Source organism: Cottoperca gobio, chromosome 11, assembly GCF_900634415.1.
Source record: "Cottoperca gobio chromosome 11, fCotGob3.1, whole genome shotgun sequence".
NCBI classification, from domain to species: Eukaryota; Metazoa; Chordata; class Actinopteri; order Perciformes; family Bovichtidae; genus Cottoperca; species Cottoperca gobio.
This window is the reverse complement of record NC_041365.1, coordinates 18,943,075-18,960,368: the sequence shown is the minus strand read 5'-3', so window position 1 is coordinate 18,960,368 and position 17,294 is coordinate 18,943,075. Positions and strand designations below refer to the sequence as shown.

At 40.8% G+C, this 17,294-nt stretch overlaps 1 protein-coding gene across 6 annotated transcripts in view; it reads right to left on the bottom strand.

Moving 5' to 3' along the window:
- Positions 1–17,294, bottom strand: part of gabbr1b (gamma-aminobutyric acid (GABA) B receptor, 1b) — a 138,312-nt gene that overhangs the window by 5,757 nt on the left and 115,261 nt on the right. For 4 of the 6 annotated variants that reach the window (XM_029442596.1, XM_029442598.1, XM_029442602.1 and 1 more), the window contains 4 exons: positions 16,771–16,881; positions 13,409–13,502; positions 13,101–13,228; positions 3,398–3,526 (listed from right to left, as the gene is read on the bottom strand). In XM_029442596.1, coding sequence (XP_029298456.1) covers positions 3,398–3,526; positions 13,101–13,228; positions 13,409–13,502; positions 16,771–16,881 — 462 coding nt within the window. The remainder of the gene's footprint in view (positions 1–3,397; positions 3,527–13,100; positions 13,229–13,408; positions 13,503–16,770; positions 16,882–17,294) is intronic. The other 2 variants (XM_029442599.1, XM_029442597.1) reach the window with 2 other exon arrangements.

Here is a 17,294-nt window from a genome sequence, read left to right as displayed (position 1 = left end):
AAATGCCTGCGATGCAGTGAACCAATCACCGTCGAGGGGGGGGACACCTATCGTAGAGTAAACACTATCTGAGTTCAATCCTAAAATTGCAGGGAAAAATGCACAGCTAAGCAAAAATATGAAGACCAACATAGGACGTTTTATTAGAGTGGGACTGTTTGAAAGCCCCGCTAGTCCATACCTGTCAACATTGGAATTTCAAAATAAGGGAAATGTTTTGCCGGACTCCGCCCATATCTTAACAGCTGTCAGCCACCAATGTAAACGTAAACACATAAGGGACGGGTATATACATTCAGGAAATACATGTTTATTTAAAGTATGTATTACTTGTACAGACATGTTTATAAGATTTATGTTTTTTATTTGATGAGTTGTTATCATCAATTGATTTGATGATTGATGAGCTTGTGTTTCCTCCACGAGGACTTCCTTGCGATGTCAGAGTCTGGAAACATGTCCGCTACACTGCGACTGAAATCACCACAGAAGCTGAAGGCTACATTATCTTTGACGCAAAGCATCGACATCTTTCCCTCAGCTCTGGTCTCTTGGTTTGCCTCTGAAACAGTTCTTGTCACACATGAAGTCATTGACAGTGTGTGTGTTTGTGCTCTACGTGCTCGTGCTTGCTTGGACGATTGTTCATGCTGGTGAACATCTCTTATTCCGCCGTGTGTGATGCTAACATCTGAATGGCACACTTTACAAAAAGCACGAGTTGTCCCGACTCTGCTTTTATTAAATAAGGGAAGGTCTCCTCTCATTTGTTCAGGTACTTGCATAAAGTCTTAACTTGTTTGGCAGGTACAACTGCGTCTCCATCTATCTCCCGGTCACTGTGACTCTCATCATATGTTCTCGTCTTCTTCTTCTGTGTTATTGTTCCTGTTTTCTTCTTCTGTGTGTTTACTGGCGGATAACGTTTTTCAGCTAAAGTTAAACATAATACTGCCGTCTGCTCTACCGGAGGCCACTTTACACTTTTTTTAATTAGGCCTATTTTTCTTTCTGAAAGGTTAAAAATACGGGATAATTATAGGCAAAAACGGGAGGGTTGACAGGTATGCGCTAGTCACGGACGAGGCGGTGTCCCAGTTGGAGATGATTGAACTTTCTGAGGAAGACTGAAACCTGTTCTGAGGGAAGGGACCCTTGAGTTCTGGAAAACTGTGCCAATGGAAAAAATATCCCAATGTCAAACGGGCTTCACTCAAGCTACTATCAATGTTTGGGTCAACATACGTCTGTGAGTCGGTGTGTTCTACCCTGAAACACGTGCAATCAAAGTATTGATCTGTTCTGACTGACACACACGTGAAAGAATTGCTTCGAGTGACCACAACGGAATACAAGCCAGATTTGAGGAGGATTGTTCGAGGCAAGGAATGTCAAAGTCCCACTAATTTAAAGAAGCAACATGCAGAGGAAGATAAAACACACTGAGAGTTTGTGTGAGAGACACAATGTTCATTGTTGATAATAACTGGCCTCTGAATACTGGTAGGAGAGGTTTAATTCAATTTCTCTCAATATTATGGTGTGTGACATTTACAATAAATCTGTCTGAGCAGAGCTATGTGTGTCTGTCTGTGTGAGGGTGTGTGTGTCTTTGGGAGGGAGGGTCTTTGAGTGTGTGTGTGTGTGTGTGTGTGTGTGTATAAAGTTTTAGATTTAAATGTTGTCTATGTGAGAGAGAGAGGGGAGAAAGAGAGTGAGGGATCACAGAGAAAGGCTGAGAACAAAAGAGAGAAGGGGGGGGGGGGGGTGCGCATCTGTGACTGTGTGTATGATGTGGCTCTTTGTAGTAACATAGTAACATGTTTGGCTCTTAACCTCTGACTGGTTGGCCACCCCTGCTGTAGAGCTTTAATAATGATGTATAAATGCTTAATTTATTTTTGTGACCTGAATATATTTAAATACTGTGGGTATTGTTACTGAGCGCAGGTGTTTTTTTTTTGTTTTTGTTTTTTAGAATTACCACAATTGAAATATGCGGGGTGACATAATATTGCCTTTTTGCCTCGAGTCTAGGAGTGTGCAACTTGATATTAACACTGCGTGTGCATTTTCATTGACCCTTCACTGATGTTTTTACTCATTTCTTAATTTCAGGGAAGGTTGAGCTTTAATGTAAAAATAATTTACACAATGAATCAAATAGTAAATTGTTGGTGATTGATAAACATGTTTTCAATTGAATATTTGTGTATTAAACAACAAAACTAAACTCAGCCTGTAGTACATCCATACTAACCTGGAATATACAATAGGCACCATATAGTCTATATTAAAAGACTTTGTCCTGTCTTTGCTCTTTTTGTCTATACAAGTCTACTCAGTGTTGGTTTTTTCTATCAGAAACAGGTTTTGTCTATTTATGCTTTAAAAAAAAAGAAAAATCTATATTATACAGTATGTACAGACACTAAGAAGTACAATACATGTGTGCTGAGCATGCTAATCCTGATGTGTGTGTTTTATGAATATTCTACTGACAGTGTGCTGTTTGGAAAACACAATGATGTGCAAAATGTTGAATCTTTATGTTAAGAGAATGTGATTTGTAGGTTATGGTATGGTCATTTAGATTAGGGCGAGCACCAGTCTAATAAGCACGTGAGGGATGTCAAAGTTAAATTACATAGAATGTTTAGAAAGTAGAGTTTGAATGGTAACTTTCACTAATCAAGTTTGCTTTCACCTCCACAATCACAAGTTTAGAGAATATCATTAAAGCATTGATGTGTCCGACTAGTTGTGATGTGGTGCCTCTGCTCGTAAAAGCAGTCTAGTGTCTAGTTGTGCTTCTGTGTCTCCAGTAGATGGCAGTCGGCACGCTCACAGTTTGGAGTAATGCACAGAAGCTAAGCTATGTACTGCTGTGGACGAGGGCAGCAGCTAACAGCAGCACTTTGGTGAATCCGAACTAACCCTTTAAAACACTGAAGTCCCACAATAACGGCCGGCTGGAGATAGAGTAAGCCTACTTTAGCATAAAGACTGGAAGCAGGGGAAAACAGCTGGTCTGGCACTATCCGAAATTAAAAAATACACCTAGTTAAAACATTGTATCTTGGCACAGACAGGGAATCAGGCCTTATCACCCATAGGGGTCCACGTACTATAAAGTATATGACTCCCTCCCCTTTGTAAAATATTTAACAATCAAACTGGTCTGGAGAAGAGTAAATGAACTGTGAAAGCATAACAGGCTGTTGAAGAGTTGAGCAGGTATTGATGCTGACACAGCAAGGCAGGGCCAATACACAGGTCATTATGTGATATATTATACTTAGATCCCTGATGAAAGGCAATCCATTACGTCTGACACGTAAACTGCTGCTGTAATCTGCAGGAAGGAGATAAAGAGAGGACAGTGTTCTGCCTTTACCTTGGGGACAAACAGAACCACCAGGGTGATGTAGACCGAGAACACTATGGCCAAGGAGGCGAAGGCGAAGGAGGCGTCCTGCTGAGAGGACAGGATCATGGTGACTGGAGCTGTTATCATACACAGCACCTGAAGAAAACAGTGAATACAAACAACATGTTCAGTTCTTTTATTACAGAAAAGACACCACATTCTCGACAGGTCACCGTCAGCCTGCAAGTCAAAAAGGCAACGCATGTTCTGGAGCCACTACAGACCAGAACAGGTACACTTTAATCTTAAAATAAATTAATAAGTAAGGGATCCTAACAGTGACCTGACAAGTATCTGAGGTGCAGCCATGATAAGAGCTGGTGTACTTCAGCCCTTCTCTTCATATTTCCTCCATATGAATTTATTTTTTGTTTAAAGGAATGTCCAGTAAATTTAGGTACATAGATTTAGGGTGCGTAGTAAAATGTGTTTGTGTTAAACACACGGCTTCTGGGATGAAGTTCTGGCAGTTTGGAACATGTAAGAGTTCATTCAAATTATTGAGCATCCTTTTTGATGAAGACAAGTTCCTTTCTTTCTGTCGCTTGCATTCAGTTCAACTTTCAAATAAAGTCTTTCAGATTTGAGCTGAAACGATTAGTTGATTAATAAATTAGTCGCTCAACAGAGAATAAATCAGCAACTTTTTTGAGAATCAAATACATTTTAGTAAGTAAAAATTGTAAATATCACTGGTTCCAGCTTCCCAAATGTGAATATTTCTGGTTTTCTAAACCTTCTATGATAATAAACCAAATACCTTTGGAAACCTTTGATAGACGTTGTTTTCCTATTTAAATGATATTGTCAATGTATTGACCATTCATTCATTCATTGACCAAGAAAATGATTGGTAGAGTGATCAATATTGAAAAAGATTGTTAGTTTAGACCAGTAGTCTTCACTATTTTTTACATGAGAGCCACATTGATAGGACAAAGTCAATAGGAGAGCCACTTTTACCGCAAAGTATGAAAAGCAACATCCAGTCATAAAAAGCATGTCTGCTTATTAATCTGTCATCCCACCCAGAACATACAATATGCAATGCAGCCAACCAATACATTCAATAAAAGCAGGATTATCTTAATACTGGGATGATGTTGTCAAACTCTGCAAGCAATATTTCTACTGAAGCCAAAAAGCAGTGTTTCACAACTTTTGAGTCTAAGAAGGTTTTCTTTGCCCGAGCCAAAATCCATGCGATCTCAAAAGATGCCTCAGTTAATCGTTCAGCTGTGTTAGTTGACCATTGTGTATGAGTCTTTGTTTTCCAGAAAGAGAAGAAGAAAGGTGCTCTATTTTATTTACTAATTTAACTTCCAGGTGCGTAAGTTTCGTTGAATTTTGGATGGGTCGTTTAGAAATGCGGCTCCAAATGACTTCGCTTGAAACCAGAGCAGGTTTGTTTGCACATTAAGCACGAAGGGTTCGACTCGTGGAGGACAAATAAAAATTCCTCTGTCCACTTTTCTTGAAATGTCCTTTGCTCGTCTTGTATGGCTCGTGCCTTTCTTTTTCTTTTTTAATGGGAGCAGCTGTTGTCTGTCCACAAACCACATCTTCAGCATCTTTCGCTCGATTTGCGGTTGTTGTATGCGCCAAAGCCAAATCTTAATTTACCTCGTTTGTCACACTTTGTTTTTATTGTGTTTTTATAAGTAATCGATCAATTTTACGTCTGTAGAAACACACGCGAACTAGCATGAAATGGTGAAACGAGTCGACCGGAGCCAAGCTAACGCGAGTATGAAGTGCCAGGTTGGTCGTAGTATCCTCCAATTTAAATGCTCCAATTTAGCGATATAAATTATTTTTTAGCAAATGTCCATATTCGTAAGCATGAATATGATAACATATTTTTAATGACCTTAAGTTTATTTATTTCTGTAATAGCCCACCACGTATCTACCCGTCCAAGAGCACATTCACCATTGTAGCGCTGATTAGACCACCAAAACTGGCAGCTCCGCAGTGAGTCAGTGTCGGCCGAGCAAGTTTAAATATCTTGTTTCTGTCTATATTTGCATCTTTTATCAATTATTGTATTATTATGTGTAGGCTAATAGAGCATACACTGTGTTTTAATGGGTTATATGGAATAGCCCTGCTTGTTTTTATGAAATATGTGTATTGACTGCAGAGTCATCATATCACTTTATTTAGCCCACTGCCACGCGAGCCACCAATTAAAGCTTGGAGAGCCGCAGGAGGCTCGTGAGCCGCACAATGAGTAACACTGGTTTAGACCAAGACAAAGTGTCTTATCGTCGGAACAAGCGGGTTTCCTGACCTGTCCGACATCATGTCACCATATTCCCAGATCTCAGCAATGACTTTGTCGAACACAAAGTTATCACAGCTGTTACAGATGTTGGCCAAAACTGTAACAAAATGAGACCCATTTTTTTATAAACTTAGTTGGATTGCTATTGCTATAGACATAATCCTTTATGAAAACCAAATATACCAATGACCTCCGCATTCTTATAAAGGCTAAACTGAATATTGTAAGTCTTTATTACAGTATTAGGTTAAATTTACTTGAAAAGGTTTCATTAAAATGTAAAAAACCAAACATATTTTCTCACTTTACTATAGTGTTGCTCCTGACCGAAAATAACTGATTATTATCAGCAAGACTCCAATTAAAGAAGAGTGGCATGCACTGTACATGTCTTTAGTTCTCCATCTATCTGCACAAAGGACGGAATTATAATTTGTTGAATTTAACTTTTGTTTATTCTGAATCAGAAAAAGAATATGAGGGTGGCAGGAAGAAAAGAGAAGGAGAGAGACTGAGCACGACATCAAATGAAACATGAGAGAGGTGGAGGTGAGGCTCGTAATCAATATATATTGATCAAGAGTCAGTCATCGCTGTGAAAAAGCTGAAAAATCCCATCCACACAGGCAAATGGAAGCAGCAGGCTGACACCAGAAGCAGCCATTTTGTCCAATTAATTTCACCAACCTCACTGGCACAAATAACATTTATCTGTGCACTTGGGGGAGAGCTAACATTACACAGATAACTTTAAAGGACATCCATCTATCCATTTTCTGCCGATTATCGGGGTCAGAGTCCGGGACTGAAATAGCAACTCTGTTTGTTGAAAAAAATTGTTTAAGCGAACAGCTACTAGCAACCTCTACTACAGCTTCAGTGTTGACTAAAAATCACTTTGCTGAGATGGACATGTCTGTCATTACTGATTGATAAGACAGAAACAAAGAAAAATACATTATCAAACAGAAATGGGCTAAGACAATAACAATATCCAATAAAATTAAGTGAAACAAAATGGCAGTTAAAACAAGTTCAGTCAAGAGTCTAGTCAAAGTCAAAGTCAGTCAAGATAAGTCCAAATAAAGTGTTGAGTAAGTAAAAACCCAAGTCCGTCAAAACAAGTCTCGAGTCTTCCATTCATTTTCTTCAGGATCACTATAGCAGCAGGCTAGGCAAGGTAATCCAAACTTTCTCTGAGCAACAATGATTTTCAGCTTCAGAAAAGAGTGGCTTGACTCCGAAGCTCCCTGCCGATGTTTGAGATCCTTACAATATCTCTAAGGGTAAGGCCAGCCACCCTACAAAAGAAACTACTGTTAAATGCTAATTTCTCATTTCAGCTGCTTTTAACCGCAATCTTATTCTTCTGGTCAGAACCATAGGTGAGGATTGGAGCGTAGGTTGACTGGTAAATCAAAGGCTTTACCTTCTGGCTCAGCTCCCACAACGCCCACATATTTTCCTGTCGATTTTGCGCTTCATTTTACTCTGTTGTGAAAAAGCCCTTGAGATACTTGAACTCCTTCATTTTGGGCAGTAACTCACTCCCAACTTTCTGCTGAGAAAACGTACACAGCTCTCCCTCTGGTTTTATAAGGACCGGGTGGCCACACTCCCGCAGTACAGGACTCCCGTAGTACATGACTCCCACAGTACAGGACTCTCCGAAGTCCACAAAAAAAACCACTGTATGGGCAAACTCCTATTACTCCCCCAGTAACCCTGCAAAGGCGACTAGGACGGAATCCGCATTGCTCCTCCTCAAACTGAGGTTCGACAATTGGCCAGAAACTCTTTTCCAGCACCCTGGCATAGTATTTCTCAGGGAGGCTGAGCAGTGTGTTTCCCCAATATCTGAAGCATACCCTCTGGTCCACCCTTTTAGAAATGGGAATCACCACCGATTCCACTGACAGTGTGCCTGACCTCCATCCGACATTGAACATGCGTATCAATAAAGACCAACAATGTCCAGAGCCTTTATCCACACTTGGCATTTTGCAGCTGAGGAACTTCTTAACTAGAGACCACTGCCAGGGCTATGGGTGAGTGTTCAAACTCTGTCTCGTCTACACAAGACATGTCGTTCAGGTTCAGCAGTTCCTCAAAGTGCTCTTTCCATTATTCAACAATATCGCATGTCAGGGTCAGGTTCTCCTCCCCTGCTCAACACAACCTGAGCCAAACCCTGCTTTCCCTTCTTGAGTCTTGAGAAAGGTTTGTCATAATTTCGTTGAGTCCAACCAAATTTCCGTCTCCAAAGCCTTCCCTGAACTCCTCCCATACCCAGGTTTTGCCCTTCTGGCCTGTCTGCCGATTCAGGAATCCTGTAACGGAGGTGCTCTCAGTCTATGTTATGTTTGAGTAGCGCTTCATTATTAGTGAAGCTTTTTGTTTTGCATTGTTACTATTCGGCTGTGCACAGACAGGCCTTGGAATATATTTGCATAGAACAGGGATGGGCAACTTTGAGGATAGGGAGGGCCACAAAAAGTGTGTCCTCACTGCCAGAGGGCTACTTTGCACCCGCCCTCACAGAGCTCCGACAGATTGATTTCTGGAAATTGACTCGCACAAAGTGAGGCCGCCAGTTGCCCATCCCTGGCATAGAACATTAATTGCACATGATGAGTGTATCAATGAGACCAGCTATTGTTACGTTTAAAATCCTTTTATTGAATGGTTTATTGTCTTAAAGGGCCTACGAAATGATAAACATGAATTTCTACTGATGATAGTAAATGCTATTTGTGGTGTAAAATGATCTGTTATTTATGACACAATGATCACAGTATTTAATAAATCATGATTTAGTATGTCGACCACCGATGTTTACATTGCCGCTACCGGAAACACCAGACGCCGTGTTCTGACGTCACAAGTAGAAAACAGTCCACCAGTTGAATACACAGACAGCACGGCAGAAGCGGCAGACGTGGCGATGTCGGACTCTGGCTCGGATATTTCGACAGAATCGAGTGACAGTGAGTCGTCTATAGACTCATTGCACCTTCAAGAAGAGGAGTTTATTGAAGAGGATGCCGGTGTCGTGGATTTAGATCATGCGGGCGAGTTTAACGTGGTGGAAACAGAGCAGCTCGAGACACAGTATTCAAGATGGAGACACAGACGGGAGCGAACATGCGGATGATGGTAACGGTGATCCTGGATTTGGCGGAGATCCTGTGCAACAGAACACAGACAGGTATATACATTTGACTATAGTTCATAGAACTTCTCAATATATAGTAAATATATCATAATAAAACGTAACATTATCCTCGATCGTAAATAGATCGCATGCTATCCTATATCGAGTCAATAGCTTGGTTTCCTTGAATTGTTATGAACCCGACTAGTATTATTCAATTAAATATTAATTTATATACATATATATATACATATACATACATACTCGGCAGTAAGTCGGACTCGTTTCAGGTGAATGTTGGTCTCCACCAGGGCTGCGCTTCATCACCAATCCTGTTCGTGATTTTCATGGATAGGATATCGAGGCGTAGTCGGGGAGGAGAGGGGTTGCAGTTCGGTGACCTGAGGATCTCGTCGCTGCTCTTTGCAGATGATGTGGTCCTTATGGCATCATCGGTCTGTGACCTTCAACAGTCACTGGATCGGTTCACAGCCGAGTGTGCAGCGGTTGGGATGAGGATCAGCACCTCAAAATCTGAGGCTATGGCTCTCAGCAGGAAACCGGTGGATTACCTACTCCGGGTAGGGAATGAGCCATTACTCCAAGTGAAGGAGTTCAAGTTGTTCACGAGTGAGGGGACGATGGAGCGAGAGATTGGCCGGAGAATCGGAGCAGCGGGGGCGGTATTACAGTCACTTTACCTGCACCGTTGTGACGAAAAGAGAGCTGAGCCAGAAGGCAAAGCTCTCAATATACCGGTCGATCTTCGTTCCTACTCTCACCTATGGTCATGAAGGCTGGGTCATGACCGAAAGAACGAGATCACGGGTACAAGCGGCCGAAATGGGTTCTCTCAGACGGGTGGCTGGCGTCTCTCTTAGAGATAGGTTGAGAAGCTCAGCCATCCGTGAGAGACTCGGAGTAGAGCCGCTGCTCCTTTGCGTTGAAAGGAGCCAGTTGAGGTGGTTTGGGCATCTAGTAAGGAGCCACCTGGGCACCTCCCTAGGGAGGTGTTCCAGGCACGTCCAGTTGGGAGGAGACCCCGGGGAAGACCCAGGACTCGGTGGAGAGATTATATCTCCTCACTGGCCTGAGAACGCCTCAGGATCCCCCAGTCGGAGCTGGAGGATGTGGCCCAGAAAAGGGAAGATTGGGGTTCCTTACTGGAGCTGCTGCCCCCGCGAACCGATCCCGGATAAGTGGTAGACGATGGATGGATGGATGGAAGTGTAATTAGCTAAAGTTATTAATACTACAAACAATAACACACAGATATTGGCTAGGGCCTGGTGTAAACTCGTTACATGCAGTAGGCCTAGACCGATTATGGCTTTATGCTTGAAACAATAAATACAGTAAACAAGTAGCACAGCTTACCTTTGCTCCCTCTCTTTTGGCGAATGCATTTCGTCGTCTCTTTGGTGGAGGACTCTACACCAGCGGACGTGTTTGAAGCGTCCAGAAACGCGACATTTTATCATCTTTTGGCCACAGAAAGATAGATTTGGAGACGGCCCCACATCCCCATACAACACATCGCTTCACAATTATCCTTGGCGATCGATTGTTGTCCATTCTTTCTCGTAATAATTGACAGCAGTCTTTGCTGGACGCTTCAACGCCGACGAACACTGGCGGCGGCTGTATTCTACTTGTGACGTCATCGCCCGAACATTGCCGAAGTGGATGCTCTCGGCGCACCCAAATATATCCCAAATATATAGAAGATACCATAAATAGATTCTACAGCTAACCAACATCTGAGCTAGTGCTCGGATCAAACTCCTTTGTTTTAGAGAGAGAGGGGCTGACAGCCACTCGTTCATGAATAGCAGACCAAAGCAGGAGGAAGAGAGGAAACACATTAATAAACACACAATTCTTTCCCTGTACCAATTTGCATTTCACCTACTTAGTTAAGGCTTGATTTAGGTTTTGTTCAGTGCATAATGGATAGTCCTCAGAGATGAATTAAAATACCACGACGGGAATGAAAATCACAAAATCAGCCGTACTGGAGATGTTGCTGATTAAAAAGCCACACAAGTCTGTGTGTACTTTTGTGTGTGTGTGTGTGTGTGTCTGTGTGTGACTTGCTGAAAAGAGAAAAGTATCTCAAACCAGCAGCAGATGTCTCACTTGTCTTTTAAATTGTCATACAGAGCGGAATACTTTGCAATTTGTTGAGTGAAATGTGGGTGCAGTAAAAGGACTTCTTGTTCTTTGATTCACATCAAAAAGCTGAACATCCGGCAGTGGGACAGAGCGAACATGCCCAGCCAATTATACAATTATAGACACAGAGAGCAGTGATGTCTTTAAAGAACACTTGAGGGTAGAATGTCAGAGTTATTCACACTGAGCATTTGAAAATCCATTAGATACCTGGTCACAGTCATACCTTTTCTGCCTACACTTTCAGACGGACAGAATGCAAAGGCATTTTAGAAGCAGCACTGCTGCATATCGAAGCCTAACTGATAAATCAAACAGCCTATATTATGTGATTTTATTCGTTATCTAAGTTGTAAATAAAATACTAATAAATATTGATATCTATGATTTAGAAACTGTTTTCATTACATATTGTGTCCACCAGAGAGCACTAATGTCCAGCTCACTACATACAGTATCTTGGTCATAATTCTTCCAAATGTAATAGATCTTTATCAAACATGTTTGTTTATGTTTTGTTACAAAAACCCCGATATCAGATATCAATTAATTAATAGGATTTTTAAGAAATCAATAATATAATAGCCTCAAAAATCAAGTATCAGTTGTTCCTTACTGCATAGAAGTCAATGCAAAGACTTAGGTGACATGAATATGCCCACATTTGTGCCAGGTATTATTTTCTCAGTTAATAAATGTTTTTATCAACTTGTATGCATGTTGTATCCTGAGAGTAGCAGAAATAAGAACCACAATCTAAGCAACATGCAGAGATGTTACATCGCCATTAGAACGTTTGTCACAGACTCACCCATTTGGCTAATCACATATTGTTTTGTCTGTAAAATGTTGGAAAAAATGCCAATCACAGTTTTCCATCCTAAGGTGGCATATTCAAATTGCTTGTTTTGTAACAAATAGTTTAAAACACAAATATATTTAGCATTACTCTAATTATATAATGCTATATATTTACTCTATATACGATACAGACACAAGAAATCAGCTAATCTTTACCACTGAGAAGCTGAAACTAGGTCATATTTGGCATTAAATATTATTTACCTAAAAAGTGACAACAAAATGTACTGTACTGCTGAGGATTAATTTTCTGTCAATTTATTTAACGATTAATGGACTTATCAAGGACTCCCTATTTACAAACTTAAACAAACTGCATGTATGTGTATATAGAACATATGTGTGTGTGTGTGTGTGTGTGTGTGGTTGTAGAACAAGTGTCAAATGTGGAACATGCATCTGTGAGGAATTCTGACATGTGACTTTATCCTGATGATGAGGATGCATCGTCACAGTCATATTCGTTCAGGTCTTGGATGCTCGGAGCCTCGTAACTTGTGGCGTCATTTAGTGAGCGACCAGTCTCGTCATACATCTCGATCAGGCGTTCAGACGCAGAATGAGTCGGTCTACCTGAGACACATTAACAAGTCCATCACGAAATGTATTGCAATGTACTGCAGGTGGTAGAGGACAGGGGGCTAACGGAGGCTTTACACATGGCAGACACAATTTTTAAACCGCCACAAGATATTGTTTATTGTGCAATGAAAGATGTTATGCCAGATTTGAAATTGCACTTTATGTCAAACTGATGGTCTGTGTGTCTAAGATAACTGTGGCAAACAAGATATTGGAGAAATAGTATTGAAATAAAACACGTTGACCAGTTTATAATGCTACTCATTGATTCATCTTCCAAAAGCCATTTGAATATTTTGAAATGCTTCTCACAGCAAATATTGATATACGAGATTAATTTAGATTAATTAATCACAAAGCTTGTAATTAATTAGATTACTATTTTTAAATCGCTTGACAGCCCTAATATAATATACACGTATGTATATACTGGGTGGAAATTTGGCCTGATTCTATAATTAGTTGAGGGTGAAAAACTGAGGTTAGAATAAGGCTTCAGTCATAGGCTTTTGGGGGGCTCTCTCTCTCTCTCTCTCTCTCTCTCTCTCTCTCTCTCTCTCTCTCTCTCTCTCTCTCTCTCTCTCTCTCTCTCTCTCTCTCTCTGAACTCACGGCAACATTATAGATGGCCATGCCCACGGCTCGGTGGTCATTGATCTTCTCTGTAGAGATGGACTTGGTCTCATAGGCCAGGAAGATGCCGAGCAGCAGCAGTAACCCTTTATAACCATACACCACACCTGCAGAGAGGAGACAGGGCGGCAGCTGAGAGGAATAATGAAACTCTTTGTACTGCATTTCACACAGTCCTTAAAGTGCTGTCTCACAGTACTTGTTGCAAAGTTTTACTTTTGAAAAGACCATACCAATGCTTTTACATTTTCCAAATCATATTGTATGTTACACTGATTTGTACTCACCCAGCCAGGTGTTCATCTTCTCTGAGCTGCAGTGCTCCAGTAAAGGCTGGATCAAAACATCCAGGTCTCCTTTGGGGGCTTCTCTGGTGAATTTCTTTGACATACATACAACATAAACACACAGGTGAAGAACAGCAACACACTACAACTTAAACAACAAATAAGATAGGCAAAATACATTAACTCAAGTGAGTCTATTTTTTATGGAGGTCTGTGGCTACCAACGTTAGAAACGTGAAATTTCAATTACGACAACATTAAAATACAACATGTGAAGTCCCTTTTTCATTTCATTCTGGGGGAGAGATGGGAGTGTCTCTGCTGGAGATCAGACAGCTGGACAGAATCAGGTAATCAGTCACATAATATCAGCCTGGTGGTAACTGGTTCTACTCTCTTGCAGTAGGCTGGGTCCTGGACATGTGCGCCAGACGACGGCCTAAAGCAGGGGTGGGGAACCTTTTTCCTATCAAGGGCCATTTTTTTTTACAACATCCTTCGAGGGCCATACTAATTATTGAACTCATAACCTCTGCACATTTTTTTGAGACACAGCCCATTCATGCAAAAAAGCAACTTTTTTTATCCATGTATCCAACAATCCTTTATTAGTCCCACAACGGGGAAATGTATCTCGTCACAGCAAAAGAACATATGAAGTAAAAAGGCAGTACACAATAATTAAATAGAATAATAACACAAGTACCAAGTGGTTGATAGAAAATAAAGTGAATATTGCACATGGCAGTGATAACTGCACAGCAGTGGTGGAATAGTCTGTTCTTGGTGTGGGGGTCTACCTCTCTATCTCTCTATGTTTGTATGTTCCGCTCTGCAGAGAGCTGCTTGTTGGGCCAAACTCCGCCGAAGAGCGTTAACTTGATCCAAACGCACTCGTCCTTTCAGCTCGTGCAGTTTGACGTGTTTCGTGCTGTAATGACGGTCGAGATTATTTTTCATCACTGCAAGCTAACTAGACACACAAACTAGTCCACAACTACAACTATGCACAAACTAGAAACACTAGTCTTTTACTTCCACAAAGAAATAATCGTTTGTCCATTTCTCCTGGAAAGTGCGACATTCTGCATCCAGCTTTCTCTGTTTTACACTCGCCACGCTGCGTTTCACTGATGTCAACGACCGTCTCGTTTAATATCGAAGTTTTTTGACATGATGTTACCATGTGATGACACGTTCCGCTCGTGTTGTGTTCAAAGACTCTGACCTTGGCCAGGAAAAACGCCCGATTTAATCTATTGCCGTTTTTTTCTAGTGGATTTATTTGCATGCATTTATGAATTATATCGAGGGCCGGATCAAATGGTCTCGCGGGCCGTATATACGGAGGTTCCCCACCCCTGGCCTAAAGACTGGAGAGACTGGATTGGAGTGTTGTTTTGTTTTGCCTGAAAAGGCTAAAGTCCACCATTAAAAATGTTGTTATTCATCAAACCTCCTTCTCCTTCCATCACATCACATCCCTGTTCAGGCGCCAATTTGAGAGAGTCCTGCTCTCACCCAGATAAAATGATGGAAGGAGAAGGAGGTTTGATGAATAACAACAGTTTTAATGGTGGACTTTTCAGGCAAAACAAAACAACACTCCAATCCGGTCTCTCTAGTCCTTACACTGCTGTTTGACACACACGTTTCTCCTCCAGGACTCAGCCTACTGCAACAGAACAAGACCAGGTTACCACCAGACTGATACTATGTGACTGATTACCTGACTGTGTCCAGCTGTCTGACTTCTAGCTGAGACACTCCCATCTCTTAATTGATTAGAAAGTGTACTGTCAACACATTTAAAAACTGATTCAGACATGCATTATGCAAAAATGCAAAATATATGCTGGATTCCAGATTTTTTTAATTTGAAGATTTATTTTTCATTTTGATTGCCACTACTGTCTGTGACATTTCATTAGACTAAATTATATTGATTAATTACACAATTAATAAACAGAATAATTTAAATAATTGTCAGAATTTCTTAAATTAATTATCCATTTTCAAACATAAAAATGCATAATTGATTTTTATTTTGTAATACATCATGCACATTACATCTAGTAAGGATGCCACCTGGGCGCCTCCCTAGGGAGGTGTTCCAGGCACGTCCAGCTGGGAGGAGACCCCGGGGAAGACCCAGGACTCGGTGGAGAGATTATATCTCCTCACTGGCCTGGGAACACCTCAGGATCCCCCAGTCGGAGCTGGAGGATGTGGCCCGGAGAAGGGAAGATTGGGGTTCCTTACTGGAGCTGCTGCCCCCGCGACCCGACCCCGGATAAGCGGTAGACGATGGATGGACATTAAATCCCACTTAATGGGATAACTACGCTGCCTGCTATTGTAAATGTGTACCTGGATTGAGTCGTAATAGCAAAGGATTATGGGTAATTATCAAAGCAACGGAGGATTTTCTGCTAGGTAACGTGTCTGTGTACAAAACAATATTAGTTTACCCGAGAAGCACATCAAAATTGAGATGGCTTTATTTGGTTGAGTATTATTTGTCTAAAACGAAATTCGCCATGTTTTTGTTAATTTATTATTTGTTTTTTATGTGTTTTATTGACACTAAAAATGGCTCTAGTATAGCTAGCTAACAAGCTAACCTTAGAGTGAATCTGTCTTTCGGATTTTGCACACGGTGTCGTTAATGCAGGTATGTTACAGTATGTTGCTCAGTATGAGTGAGGTAATATTTTAAACATGCTGATGCGTTTTCAATTGCTCACTTTCTGTTTATTGTTGTAATGTAAATGTTACATACTTGTTGTTATGAAATGACAAATACTAAAAAAAAGTCTGGTGTGAGATATCGGTTTAAATACATTTTTGTTGATATTTTGTGTATATTTGCCTCACAAATTTAGAGAAGGAGTTTTTGTTTTGTTTTATATATCTATCTACATGAATTTAAACCACTATAGCATCACTGTGTCAATGTATTGGACAACGTATAGATATTCAGAAATGTAAACATACTGTAATCCTAAAAGCAACGGAGGACTTTCTAAGAGACAGAGCATGCATGTTTGTCCACACAGAAGACATTCCACTGTCCTTTATCGTTAATGCAGATGTGGAATAAACACATTTTACAGAGGTCACACATACAAAAAGGGAAATTAAAATTTTACTTTGATTTAATGATTTTATTTTTAAGTCAAAATGCATCCTTCTACTTGCTTTATTACTTCAGTAATTATTATTTAGGCACACCAAATACTTGACAGTGGTAGATGTCATGGACGTCATGGATCATGGATGCATTGGATTTTCAGAGGAATATAAAATGTTTTGTTTTTGCCAAGTTATAAATAAAAAACAAAGTAAATGGATGATCATACCTCCACTGTGATATGTAAAGGGTCCACAATCTGCCAGATCATGAGCAACAGGATATCAATGCCGAGCAGAACACCAACAGTAGCATAGAGTTTCCATGGCTCCAGGTGCTGCTGGGAAACAGGGGAGTGATAGTCACTGCGGCAGCATGGCAAGGGATCAGGAAAAGGCACAAATCCTCTCTTTCTGCTTTTGTGAGAGAGAGATTTATGAAGCCATAAATAGACTAGTCTAAGCTGCACGAGAAAACAATGATCCATCACTAACTGAACCAATTCAATCTGCACTCAAAGCACTGGGCCATGACAGGAAAAGAGACATAGAGGCCATACTGATGAGAACGCACAGCTCCCTGACTCAGTCGATTTTGTGAGATCAGGTCCAACACTATAACTTGGTAAATGATTGTGTTGCATAAGATCAACGCTTTCTGTTTATTCAGCTGGACTGAATATTTTAATTTCTTCCATTCTCCAAGCATGCTAGTCCTCACAAGAAAGCATTGCAATGTCTTCCTCATTAGTGG